Source organism: Gavialis gangeticus, unplaced genomic scaffold, assembly GCF_001723915.1.
Source record: "Gavialis gangeticus isolate Ggan-Ray unplaced genomic scaffold, GavGan_comp1, whole genome shotgun sequence".
Lineage (NCBI taxonomy): Eukaryota > Metazoa > Chordata > Crocodylia > Gavialidae > Gavialis > Gavialis gangeticus.
Window position 1 is genome coordinate 31676237 of NW_017729034.1, and position 12581 is coordinate 31688817.

The following is a 12581-nucleotide window of genomic DNA, read 5'->3' on the forward strand; positions in this document are numbered from 1 at the left end:
AACAAGGGCTGGGTTCAAATTTCGGCATACCCAATACGTTTTTACTGTGGCTCAAGTGCCCACCCAGAAATCTGGGATCGCTCAATTGGATGGGGGTGCCCCTCATAAACAATGCCCCCTCCTCGCAAGCAGTGTAAACACAAAAGGTTAGATATAGTACAGTACACACACAAAAAAAAAAAAAAAGCAGTATCAAACAGCAAGGTATAGTCTGTAGTTGCACCCCTTTGGAGAGACTCCACCCATGCCCAGGCAGTCTGGGACTTGGGAGCTTACCCAGAGGGTTAGTTCTGGAGGCCTGCACCTCTAGACCTGCCACTCAGCAACAGGCTGGACAGGAGGGACCCACGCCAGAGAATCTTATGAGCTACTCCTTGGGGTTTGCTGCACCTCAGGGACCTATCGTTGCTCCCTGGGAGGCTGTGTAGGGTGTTGATCTCTGCTTCTACACGGTGACTTGGCCCAGTTAATATAGTGCACCCCCAAAATTCCTAGTCCCGATCACACAGCTCAGCTGGGGCAGAGAAGCCTTATGGGCTAAGCGTACCTGTGGCAATGCCTGGCTGAGTTTTCCTTTTCACATTGGCTCCTCTTGCTGGGGTGCTTCGTTGGGGTCCTTTTTCCCAACCCCAGCTTCAGCCCCCTCTTATAGTTTCATAGTTTTAGGGTCGGAAGGGACCTAGTAGATCTTCTAGCCCGACCCCCCCCGCCAGGGTGGGAGAACAACAAAAAACCCCAAAACAAAAACGGGACTCATTTGAGTCCAGCCAGGTAGGCATCCAGCCTCTTCTTAAAGACCCCCAGGGTAGGGGCCAGCACCACTTCCCTTGGAAGTTGGTTCCAGCTCCTAGCCGCCCTAACTGTGAAGTAGTTTTTGCGGATGTCCAATCTATACCTCCTCTCCATCAACTTGTGCCCATTACTCCTTGTTATGCCAGCGGGCGCTAGGGGAAACAGCGTCTCCCCCAAACCCTTCTGGTCCCCCCTAGTGAGTCTATAGACGGTCACCAGGTCCCCCCTCAGCCTTCTCTTGTGGAGGCTGAATAGGTTCAGGTCCCGCAGTCTCTCACTGTAGGGTCTGCCCTGTTGTCCCCGGATCATGCGGGTGGCCCTCCTCTGGACCCTCTCCATGTTGTCCACATCCCTCTTGAAATGGGGCGCACAGAACTGGACACAATACTCCAGCTGTGGCCTGACCAGTGTCGCGTAGAGGGGGAGGATCACCTCCTTGGCTCTACTCGAGATGCTCTACTCTTCTAGTCAGCTGCCTCTTCCTGTGTACCCGGCATGATATTACCAAGTTTTGCCATGCTTCCATGCCTTTCTCTTAACCAGTTAATTTAAAAAACACTGCTGACCCTGGCCAATGAGGCCAGGGCCTCAGGTATCCCCTGATTCGTAGTGAAGAAGAGAGACCAGTTTTTCTGGTCTCAGAACAACAAGCTGGGGTGGGGGGAGCCTGAAAGAAAAGGCCATAAAGCAGGGGTGGGGTTCTGCTTACTGTCCCCACAGCATGCATTTCACCAGATCAGCACTCACAGGAGGCCTGGGGGTAGAAGGAAAGCAAGATGCAGTATTACAGCAAAATAGACACTGGTGGCATCCATGATCATAGCCAAACTAAAGTGCACTTTGTAGTACAGAAATTATACACAGCAAATATGTAACCAGCACACTTCACAGTAGAAACAAGAAACTTAGCAACATGAAACCAGAACACATATTGCAGTACAAAATAACTTGTATGGTTTGTGTATTATGTTCTCCCTTCATTTTATGTTACATTCTCCCCGCAGCACAGAATTTGACATCCCCGCAACTCAACAGCTCCTTGGTATGGGTTATTTCTAATGCCAGCATGGGAAAGTAACAGGTGTATGTGATGCAGCTCTGCAGCTATTATAAGTTAGGTGCTGCACAGGCCTTCTAATTCTTACTGCTGTGGACATGGTAGGGACAGGTGCAGAGTGGCTTTCTCCTGTAGGTGACAGGAAGGTTGGAGGTCCCTCTCCCTCTCTCAATTTAAGGGGTGGTCTGTGCCAGGCTCTAGTCAGGTCCCCCTTCTGGGAGTCTGTCCTTTCTGGGTGGTCCTCCTCCATGGGTAGTGGGGGACAAAGTAACTCCTTGACTGCCAACTGCACGTTTCGGTGTACAGTTTTCCCAGTCCTATCTCAAGTCTTGCCTTATAGACAGGTAGGTCTCCAAGTCATTTGACCACTAAGTAAGGTGTGGCCTTCCATCTGTCAGCTATCTTGTGTTTTTTTTCTACTATGCTGAAATTCTGCAGTAGCACCCTGTCTTCAGACTGGAGCCTTGTATCTACTCTCTAGCATCATACTGGTGCTTGTGTCTTATCAGTGTTCCTAGAAGTGGTTGTCATGGTGAGGTGATGCACTTTCTTAAGTCTGTCCTGCAGTTTGGTGAGATACTGTTTATACAGGTCATAATCCTCGCTGTCTTCAACTACCCTGAAATACAAGTCTATAGGGAGGTGAGGTTCCCACTCAAACATCAAAAAGTAGGGGTTGAGTCCGGTGGTGTCACTCTGAATGGCATTGTAGGCATGTGCCAAAAATGCAGCATGCTGACTCCAGCTCACTTTCTCTTTTGCACACAGTGTTCCCAACATGTTTAGCAAAGTCCAGTTGAAATGCTTGGGTAGCAGGTCCCCTTGTGGGCGATATGGGATGGTTCTGGATTTCTGAATTCCAGCTATCTTGAACACCTTTCAGAAATCAGCTTTCAAAGTGTTTCCCCTTATCTGAGTGTATTCAGCCTGGAAACCCATAAACGGAGAATTATTTTTCCCACCGCACACAGGTGACTGTAGTGACTCACTGGTCCTGAGTGGGTTATACTTGGGCATACCAAGGGAAATGGTTTGTCACCACTAAAATATCCCTAGTGCTCTTTCTGTCTAGTTCCAGAGACCGGAAGTTAATACATACCAGTTTGAGTGGCTTCATACTGGTAATACTATGCAGATAGGCGGTCTTGGAGGGTAGAGTTTTCCTTTGCATGCACTGAGCACAAGACTCACAATTCTGTCAGACATTGCCGGCCATCCGTGGCCATTAGAATCTATCTTGAATAAGTTCCAGAGTCCTTTCAGACCACAAGTACCCAAAGTCATTGTGGAAAGCTGTCATGGCTACAGTTCTGTATCTGTTGGGCAGCACCAACTGCTTTCATTACTTACCACATGGGTTGGTGGTTACTCCACGCAGCACTCCATCCACCAATTTTAAGTTAGACCCATTCCCTCAGGAATACTTTAGTACCTGCAGCTAACCTGATTAGAAGAGTACCCCACTTCTTTTACACCTTTTATAACATCATGTGTCTGGGGTTGCTCTTGCACTTCTTGCAGACCAGCAGCATTAAGGCTCTGCAAAGGGGATTGTTCCAGCACCACATAGTTAACAGATAGCTGGAGAATACTCTCCAGGGGAAGACCCAACATTTTAGCACTGCACTTTGGCATAGAACCTGGGGGCAGCGTTCCTTTACAGCTGTGGTTGCATATACCCCTAGTTACTTCCTCCTTGACTCCCACAACCTCCTCTGGGAGCTCCAATCAGATTATAATGTAGTTGTTATAGGGATGTGCCTCTTGGCACAGACCACACAAACCTAGCCCATTAAGGGTTGCAGCAGCAAGTGCCTCAGGTCTCAGGTACTCATAGAATGACTGAAAAAATCCTGCCCCTTGGGTAGGGGGCTGGACCCAATGATCTTGCAGCCCAAATGCCTATGAAATCTGTGAAATGATAGTCACCTGAGACCAGCTGTCTAGCATATTAGGACACTTTCTCCTCAATCCTCACTAGGACCTCTACTCAGGGTGCTGCTAGGCCTGGAGGGAGCTATCCAGGCAAGCCTGGAGGGTGGGAGTCTTGGAGTCATGGAGATTTTGGCAGCTCCCTGGCCCTACCCCATCCTCATTTTCTGACTTTACCCAGCCAGCTCTCAATTTCTGCAACACCAGGGTGGCGTTCTTGGCATTTCCACACCTGGTAGCTGAATGCCTGTGCTCCCCACACTTACGGAACAGGGGATGCCCTGCTTGCTTATGGGGTTCTGAGATGACAGACCCCTGGGGGTGGGGCCCAGTGGCCTCAAAAGACCTGTGGGGTTTGGAACCCACAAGATCTATCCTGCTTGGTAATGCAGCCACCTGTTCCCCCAGGATTTCATCCTGTCAAGAGAGATCTTGGGTGTTCACTACCAAGGCTCTAGGGGTTGCAGGGTGGGGAGCAGCCCTGCCATGGGACTAGATAGACTCCTTCACTGTTTGCTGCTCCTCCTCCCAGATCTTTTATCAGTTGACTGAGACCCAAGGGATTGACTATCTGATTAGTGAGGTTGAGGTTCACTAGTATTCTTCTATTGTATACCACCCCATCAATATCTGGTTGAGTCTAGCAAGGTTAACTCCTTTCTGAATTAGACATTCTATAGCTGTTGCCTTCTGCAGCATCTTCTCCAGCCTTAGCACGTAGATGGAGACCTTTTCCCTTTTATTTTGGTAGATGCTGCAAAATTTAAAATACAATTTGTCAGCCTTCTCTGTACCTCTGAACACACCTAGTAAGTCCTCAAGGCACAGTTGAGCCATGATGGTAGGATTGTCATATTTTAAAGCACAAATCACTTCAAAGGCTGGCTCCCTGAGGCTCTCCATTAAGCAGCGCCATTTCTCTTCATCCAGCATTTGCCAGTGCTCTAAGCATGAGAATACCAGACCTCCAAAGCTTCCTCACCAGGCAAGGGGGGAGTGGCTCCTGAGAACACTGAAAACTTCCCATATGACACAGACTCTGGATGGGGCTGCACAGCCTCCCTCAAAGCCTGCCCTGGCACTGCTGCCTGTGCACCAGGGAACCCCTCAGAGTTATCCATGTTCATAGACTTACTGCTTTTGCCTGCCTTCCTTCCCCCGCTGGCTCAGGTGGACTCTTTGCTCCTGTCAAGTACATCCTTAGTAGGGATAGATAGAGCCTGGATCCTGAAAGCAGTCAGGGTCCAAATCTCATTATCTACCTCTATTAGCACTGGGACTTTCAGAGGGTCTGCTGATACCGGTAGCTCACACAGCAAAGCCTGGCCTCCCTCCTCTGTCCGAACCTTCAGTCTGTGTACCTTGCACTTTTCTAAAATAGGTAAAAGATTTTTGCAAGAGGCCCTATACTGTTTCCCTGGTTAGCTCTCTCAGTATGCCAGTATAACTAGTAAGGATTTCTCTGGCTGTACCTGCACTTCCTTGTACCAGGTGCCCAACACTGACAGCACCATCTGATACTAACCCAGTCCAAGGTTATCTTTATTCACTACTATGTAACTGCTTGCAAGGGATAGAGAGTAACCCCCAAAATATCAGGGGACCCTTTGAATCTTGAGGTGCAGCAGGCAACGCAATTTTGGGGGGCAGTGGACACCCCAAAACCATGGATACAAAATCCACCCACAAATCTCAGAATGCACCTCCAGTTTATTCAGGGTACAGTGGACACCCCAGATTTTATGGGCACAGTCACCCCAAAAATTGCTTTGGGTATATCCAGAAATGATATCCCAGACAAGCACCCAAAATAACCTTTCTGCCAGGCACTGGTCAGAAGCAACAAGGGCTGGGTTCAAATTTCAAGGTACACCAAAAGTTTTCACTGTGGCTTGAGCCCCCACCCAGAAATCTGGGATCAGCAAATTGGATGGGGGTGCCTCATAAGCAACCTCCTCTTTCCCCCTCCTTGCAAGCAGTGTACCAGAAAAGGTCAGATTTATTACAGTAGAGAAAGACAAAGAGAGCACCAAATGCAATTCAAAACACTATTAACTGCAAGGTATAGTCTGTAGTTGCACCCCTTTGGGGAGACTCCACCCATACCCAGGCAGTCTGAGACTTGGGGGCTCACCCAGAGGGTTAGTTCTGGGGCATATACCTGCCACTCAGCAACAGGTAGGACAGGAGGGGCCAAAGCACACTTCACAGTACAAACAAGATACATGAAACAACATGAAACCAAAGCATGTGCTGCAGTACAAAATTATGTGTACGTTTTGTGTGTTACAGTCTCCCTACATTTTGTGTGTGTTACATTGTTAACAGCTACCAGAAGCTAAGGACCTCTTCAAGGATGAGTGTTTGAAGAGTGGCTGGTAACTTTTCTGTACATGCATGATGTCTCCTCTCCCAACCTTCACCTTTTTGTTTTCTGTGTAGAGAGAAGGCACACTGATGGGGACAGCCATTGGCACCTGCTTTGGTTACTGGCTGGGCGTCTCCTCCTTTATCTATTTCCTGGCATACCTGTGCAATGCCCAGATCACTATGGTGCAAATGTTGTCATTGCTGGTACGTACAGAATGGAATTTCTGGAGTACATTATGACCTGCTTGGAGCTTCAATAGGTTAGGAAGTTTGGGCTCCCTCCTCAGGATTGAGAATGTGTTTTCTGCATCCTGGTAAAGTGAGGATCCCTGTGTGAAGGTGAATAAGCTGCACTCCCCCCCCCCCAACACCCCTACATGCAGCTCGTTTTGGAGCAAGAAAGGAATTTCCTTTGAGTCCTAGGCAGCTCCTTCTGCCCATGAGAATCCTGAGATAAGGCGTTGGGGGGAGGGGGCAGTAATAAGATCTCTTGTTACTTTTCCTGGGGCCTGGTTTTGAAAGTTGAGAGGTTTCAGTTTGCCCCTAAAGGTAGCTTTCCTTCATTCCCTTCAGACCCTGTCACTCTCCAATTTTCTGTGGGTCCTCCAGCCCCATGTACCTTAGGCAGGCTCCAACCTCCTGATGTAGAACACCATGCTTTGAGCACAGGTATCTGTGCTGTATGATGGCTGCACTTCTCTGGAGTTTTGCAGGCAGCTATAGTGAAGCTTTGGGCTTCTCTGACATGCATCAGGAATATGTTGCTCTTGTTCCTGTCCATTTAACCCCCCTGTACCTCCATGCCCAGTTGTTCATTCTGACCTTGCACTTTCTCTTTCTGACAGGGCTATGGCCTTTTTGGACACTGTGTCACTCTCTTCATCACATATAACATCCACTTCCACTCCCTCTTCTATGTATTCTGGCTGGGGATTGGTGGCCTCTCCACGTTACGCATGGTAAGAGATAGCCAGCCTGGCTTGCAGCCAAAATACTTAATTTTGCAGGGGGAGGTGTTTGTCATTGCCCTGTCCAGATGCATCACCCCTCCTAGAGCAGTGACATTCACTCCTAACTGGCTGAGGAACTGCATGAGAAGCTGGTTTTAATCCAAGAGCCACAGCAGTATATTCATCCCCCTATGAATTGTGGCAAAGGCACTCCAGCTCAAAAGAAAAGGGAAAACATACAGTCCACGAGTTAATGTTTTCAGTGAAGACCTGCATTTGATATGTTATAGAGCCACTTGAGGCTTGGGAGCTAATTATTGATGATGGCATTATGATCTGCTCTCTGTTCATTGGGGTTAGCAGTGATTCTCATCACACCCAGTTTGTCTGTTGCGAAGCCCAGCCTGACACTACTGTGGGGTGGTTGTGAGATGTCCAGACCTTGTCTACTTCCGTTAGCGTGTCAAGAGGTTGCTGCTCCCAGGTGGGACTCTAACCCTTTCTCTGAGGGGCCCCAGAGGCCTGATTGCTTGCAACACTTGATGCAGCAGGGATCCTGTTATCCTGCCTGAAGGTGGGGATGAGGGATTGGTAATGACTCTTTCTATGTATCCCTCCGAAAATTAAAGCAAAATGAACCAGGACATTAGGGCTTAAGAGCTTTTCCACCCTTTCATCCCAGGATCTCCATTAGCTCTTACAGCATGGCCCATCCTCGTACATGCTCAGGGTTCTAAAATTGGAGGCTGGGGCAGCAGGAATCTTCTCTAACATGTCTTGTACCTAGGTTGCTGTTTTGGTGTCACGCACAGTGGGACACACCCAACGGCTCATTTTGTGTGGAACCCTATCTGCCCTGCACATGCTCTTCCTCCTCTATCTGCACTTTGCCTATCACAAGGTGGTAGAAGGTAAGAGAAGAGGCAGAAAGGCAACACCCTTGTGTACCTGAAGGACTGCTCATTGTTCTCCCTAGCTGTGGGCCAACTGTGGAATGGGCTGTGTTGGATCAGACCCTAAGTCTGTCTGTGTGCATATGTTGTATTTGGCAGAGGCCACTAGTGACTGCTTTAGAGGGTGGCGTAAGAGCCCAGCAGGAGGCAGAGCTGGGCTGACCTGCTGTCTACACTAGGTCTCCTTCTAGCATTTAATATCCCTAATTCAACAGGATTTATCTCCCTGCCAAGATGTATTGATGCACCTGTTATGCCTCTGACCAGTCTTACTGTAGCTATGAACATCTAATCCTCTTCTTAATCTTGCTAAATACGCAGGCAGGGCAACTCTCTATGATAGGACAGTCCACAGCATAATTATGTGTTTGCATGACCATGTTTTTTTCTTACAACCTTTAGCATTAGTCATCTTTTAATGCCATTGGCCATTCCCTTGCTACAGTAAAAAGGACAGAAGCCCCCAACGTCTGTCCCCTCTAGCTGGCATTGTGTGCTCGTATGACCCCTCCTTATTTGCCTTGTGGCAAAGTGAACAGTCCCAATTTTTCCAGCCTCCCTTTTCATGTAGAAGTTTTTCTTAATCATACTCATCAGCTTGCACTAGAACCTCTCTAATTCCACAGTCCCCTCTCTGAGATGCTCCCAGATCCACAACCACTGTCAGAGTAAAGGTCCCCAGGTCCCACTTGCAAATCTCCAGCAGACAGGTTATGGTAGCATTTCCTCTGTGGGGTTCACCTCAGGGGGCCCAAGGAGAAGTCACTTGTATCGAGGGGAGGAACTGAGAGGGTAATAAGTAGGGACTGGGGCAGAGCACCTTAGTTGATGCCCACGTTACCTGCCAAACCAGGTCTTTATTGAAGAGATATACAGATTCCACACTCCACCCCTCCCAGCTGCAGCTCCTAATATAAACTGTGTTAAGAGTACCTGGGGATGGAAAGTAGGAGTGATCTGGGCTGAGGACAGCAAAGCAGCGTTCACTAGTAGTGCCTGTGCTGAGGTCAGAGCCACGTCTCTAAGGTGACAAGCTCTGTACTGCTCTGGGAGGTGCCCACAGCTTCCCTGCTCTAGTTCAGGGGTGGCACGCTCTGATCTGTGTACATGGTGCACGGTATGGAGGTGTTTCTGCTTTCTGTGAAGCTGAAGGCTGTTGTAACTCCTCGCTACCTGTCCCCACCAGCTACTCTTTGGTCTGAGTGGAGTAAAGACGTTTGCTGTGTCTGATTTAGCCCAGTAGTGACCCCTGCTTCTTTTCCCTTCCCCCACAGGTATCTTGGACACGTTGGAAGGACCCAATGTCCCCCCATTTCAGAGAGTTGCCAGAGACATTCCAGTTGTTTCCTCTGCAGTACTGAACACAACAGTCAAAGTCATGGCCCTGACCTCGTAGTCTCATGGACTTGTTGCCCTCGTCTCTTCTGGGGCCAACTGGGTCACAACCTCCTGCTGTTACTTGGAAAAAAGACAAAATGGCAGGCATAGGACTCAGTTTCTCTCTGCCCCTCTCCTTTGGGTTAAGGTTTCAGGGAGCTGAATGCAGGGCTTCTTGATTGACTCAAAGGAGGCAGGCTCCCTCAGCCTGGACCTGGGCTGCACCACGCACAGTTGTACTCTCAGCGTCATCCATGTAGCTGGGATTTTGTAAGTCATTTTCCCCCTCCCTTGCTGTCTTGCTTGCTCTTGTACACCCCAGGCTACATGTTCTGTTCCTCTCCTGTAGAGGGAAGAATTAAATTGCTGTTGGTGCTGAGCGATGTCTTACCTTGAAACTGCCTTGTACAATGGGAGAGCTCTGATAGGTCCCATCAAATCTGTTCTCTCTTCTCCTTGTGGGGCCAAAGTGGAGTTATTTGCTCCATTGTATTCTCCAGGCATTTGTCCCATCTACTTCTGAAATATCTCAAATGAAGCGACTTCCCTAAGGTGATTGTTTCACAGCCCAGGAAGCCAGAGGCATCTGTAGTTCAACTGGAGCACTGTGTAACTGAATTGCCTTCTCTTTATGCCCACAGACAGCTCCTGCCAAGAGTTGCAGGCTGCTCCTTGCCCTTCTTTCCCTTTTGTTGCCATGCACCAAAACCAAACAGGTTTCCAGTCTGTCGATGCAACATATTCCCTCCAGGGGCTTTGTTGCTTTTCTCTCATCTCTATTTCCTTTACTTGGGCTCAGGGGAAGGACTAATTGTGGCTGCTCAGTTTTTGGTGAAGAGGCCTATTTACTTTGATGCAAAGCACCCTGCCTGTCTCCTAGCTGGGGGCTTTTTTTTTTCCTGTCTGGGGGAAGCAGTGTCCCAGCATGCATACTTTGCCCTGTGCTCTCCAGCTGCTTCAGGCTGAGACGCAATTACTTTGTTTTACAGAATCACAATCAGTGCAGAGGCAGATCTGCTGGCCTGCTCCACTTCCTGTGCGCTGATCTGGCGATGTACTAAGTGAAGAGAAGCCACCCTAAGTCCTTCCCCTCCACCAGCTCTTGGCAAACCTTGCTGTAAGGGGCCATTTAATGGTAGGGTGAAAGAGCAGTCTGCACTTGCTGGGCCTAGCTGCTGTCTTGCCTTCTGGGGTCCATAGCTGCTTAACACAAGTAGAAGCAGCTTCCAAGCTGCTGCATCCTGTACTAGGCAGAATATTGTGTCTGGTTCTTGGCTCGGCTCCTTTTTCTTCCTCTTCTCATAGCCTCCCCTGGGGTACTTTGGGAGAGGAGCCAGCCTTGCAGTAGCCATTCCCTGAGGCTTCTCAGAGCTTATCTCCTTGGAGCTCCCACAGGGACACAGACACCATCCTGGCTGCATCTGCACACTCCTTTCCTACAGCACAGTTGCAGCAAGGGTGGAGCAACAGCTACTCAGAGCAGAGTTGGAGAAAGGGTGGGAGGAAGTGGAAAGATGAACTTGTAAACACCCTGGTGGGGGGGTGCTGCCCAAGCACTTCAGTGTAGAAATCCCAGAGGATGTCTTTGAAAGCACTTTGAGTTTTTGAGTTCATAAAACCAGCTTAGCAGGTTTAGTCAAAGGTGGCCCACCCCAGGGAGAGAGCTGTATGTCCATAGCTGCAATCCAGGCCTTATTTTGCCTAAATAAGCCATGTGGAGAGAAAAATGTTATCTAGAATGAGCCATGTGGGGACACTGAGGGACTTACTGCAGGCCATAAACTGTGGCAAAAGAGGGTGCTAAGGCCTGGCTTCTAATTCACACCTCCTGCTCTCACAGAATGAGCTTCTGAATTGCTGGTTCCTCAAGCATGGAATAGAGGCAACAGGACTAACTTGGAGATGGGGAAAGACATTTCTTCTCTAAGGCATTGGGCTGATTGCAGGTTGAGCAGTGACCAAAAATTATTTTTGCTCTGACAGCACAGCCACAAATGTGCCGTGCCTCCAGCCTGCCACCTGGCCACTGACTAGCAGGGCCTCGCAGCAGTCCTTGCTGTGGGAGAAAGCAAGCTCACCCACAGAGGGATGGGCCCTCCAGTCCCTCCAGCTCCAGTCCCTCCAGCTCCAGTATCTCAGATCATGCTCCACAGACTCACTTGAAGCAGAGCAGATGTCAGAGACAGGGCAAGTCCAGCACCTCCCTTCACAGGCAGGGCAGGGTAGCACCCTGGAGACTGACATCTTAGAAGCTGACGAAATGGGCTGTTACATATGCCTTATGCCTTTTTTTTAAATGTGTCTCAGGCCAAATTGGCCATATCAGTTCTGAATTCTCTTAACTGAGCAGAGCTCAATCATTCAAGTCTGTGGTGCTACCACCAGCAAGTATCCTACCTCCTGGACTCTTCAACCTGGGGCTTCAGATACCCCCACCACATCCATGGCAAGCATCGTATATGCAAGCCCCAAGCCTGGAGGCCTTGGAGTTCAGATGCCCCCTTGTCTTGTTTGCCCTTAGAGAAAAGGCCGAAGGAGCAAGCTAGAGCAGTGTTTCCCAACCAGTGTGCCACAGCCCAAAATGCCATCCGGCTGGCCATGCACCCCCCCAACCTGCATCTGGTGTGTCACGGTGCTTTTTTATTTAGGTGAGTGTGATGTGAGGCAAGAAAGGTTGGGAAACGCTGAGCTAGAGGGAAAGCCCAAAAGCAGTCCCCCTCACCATAAATTATGTAGCAGAGATATTCCCATTGGGATGCTTAAGTAGATTCTTGCAGGGGTCAGCCTGCCTGCAGTGCAGGGGACAAGCCATTACCCTCAACTACACTGAGTCATTCAAGGCTGAAAAGAAGGGAATCTACCCTGCCAGGTAAGTAAAACCACCTGGGCTGAAACCATCATCCTTGTATCTCTCCTGCCTCTTCCAATCTCGTGTCTCAGGCCAAATTAGTAATGAATTCTATTGACTGAGCAGAGCTCAATCATTCAAGTCTGTGTGGTGCTACCACCGGCAGGTATCCCCCCCTCACAGAATCTTCAGCCTGTGGCTTCAGATACTCCAGCAGTGGGCAAAATTTGGCCCGGGGGCCAGATGCAGCCTGCCAGGCCATTCTGTCCGACCCGTGCGGCCCCTAAAAAATTTAGAAAATT

General features: G+C 49.2%; 1 protein-coding gene across 1 annotated transcript in view; it reads left to right on the forward strand.

The window, feature by feature from the left end:
* YIPF3 (Yip1 domain family member 3) overlaps nt 1–9814 on the forward strand; it is a 25592-nt gene extending 15778 nt beyond the window's left edge. The window contains exons 5-8 of the mRNA XM_019526706.1: nt 6224–6355; nt 6997–7110; nt 7889–8012; nt 9329–9814. Of these exons, the coding sequence (XP_019382251.1) occupies nt 6224–6355; nt 6997–7110; nt 7889–8012; nt 9329–9450 (492 nt within the window). The 3' untranslated portion in view covers nt 9451–9814. The remainder of the gene's footprint in view (nt 1–6223; nt 6356–6996; nt 7111–7888; nt 8013–9328) is intronic.
* Nucleotides 9815–12581: the final 2767 nt, after the last annotated feature.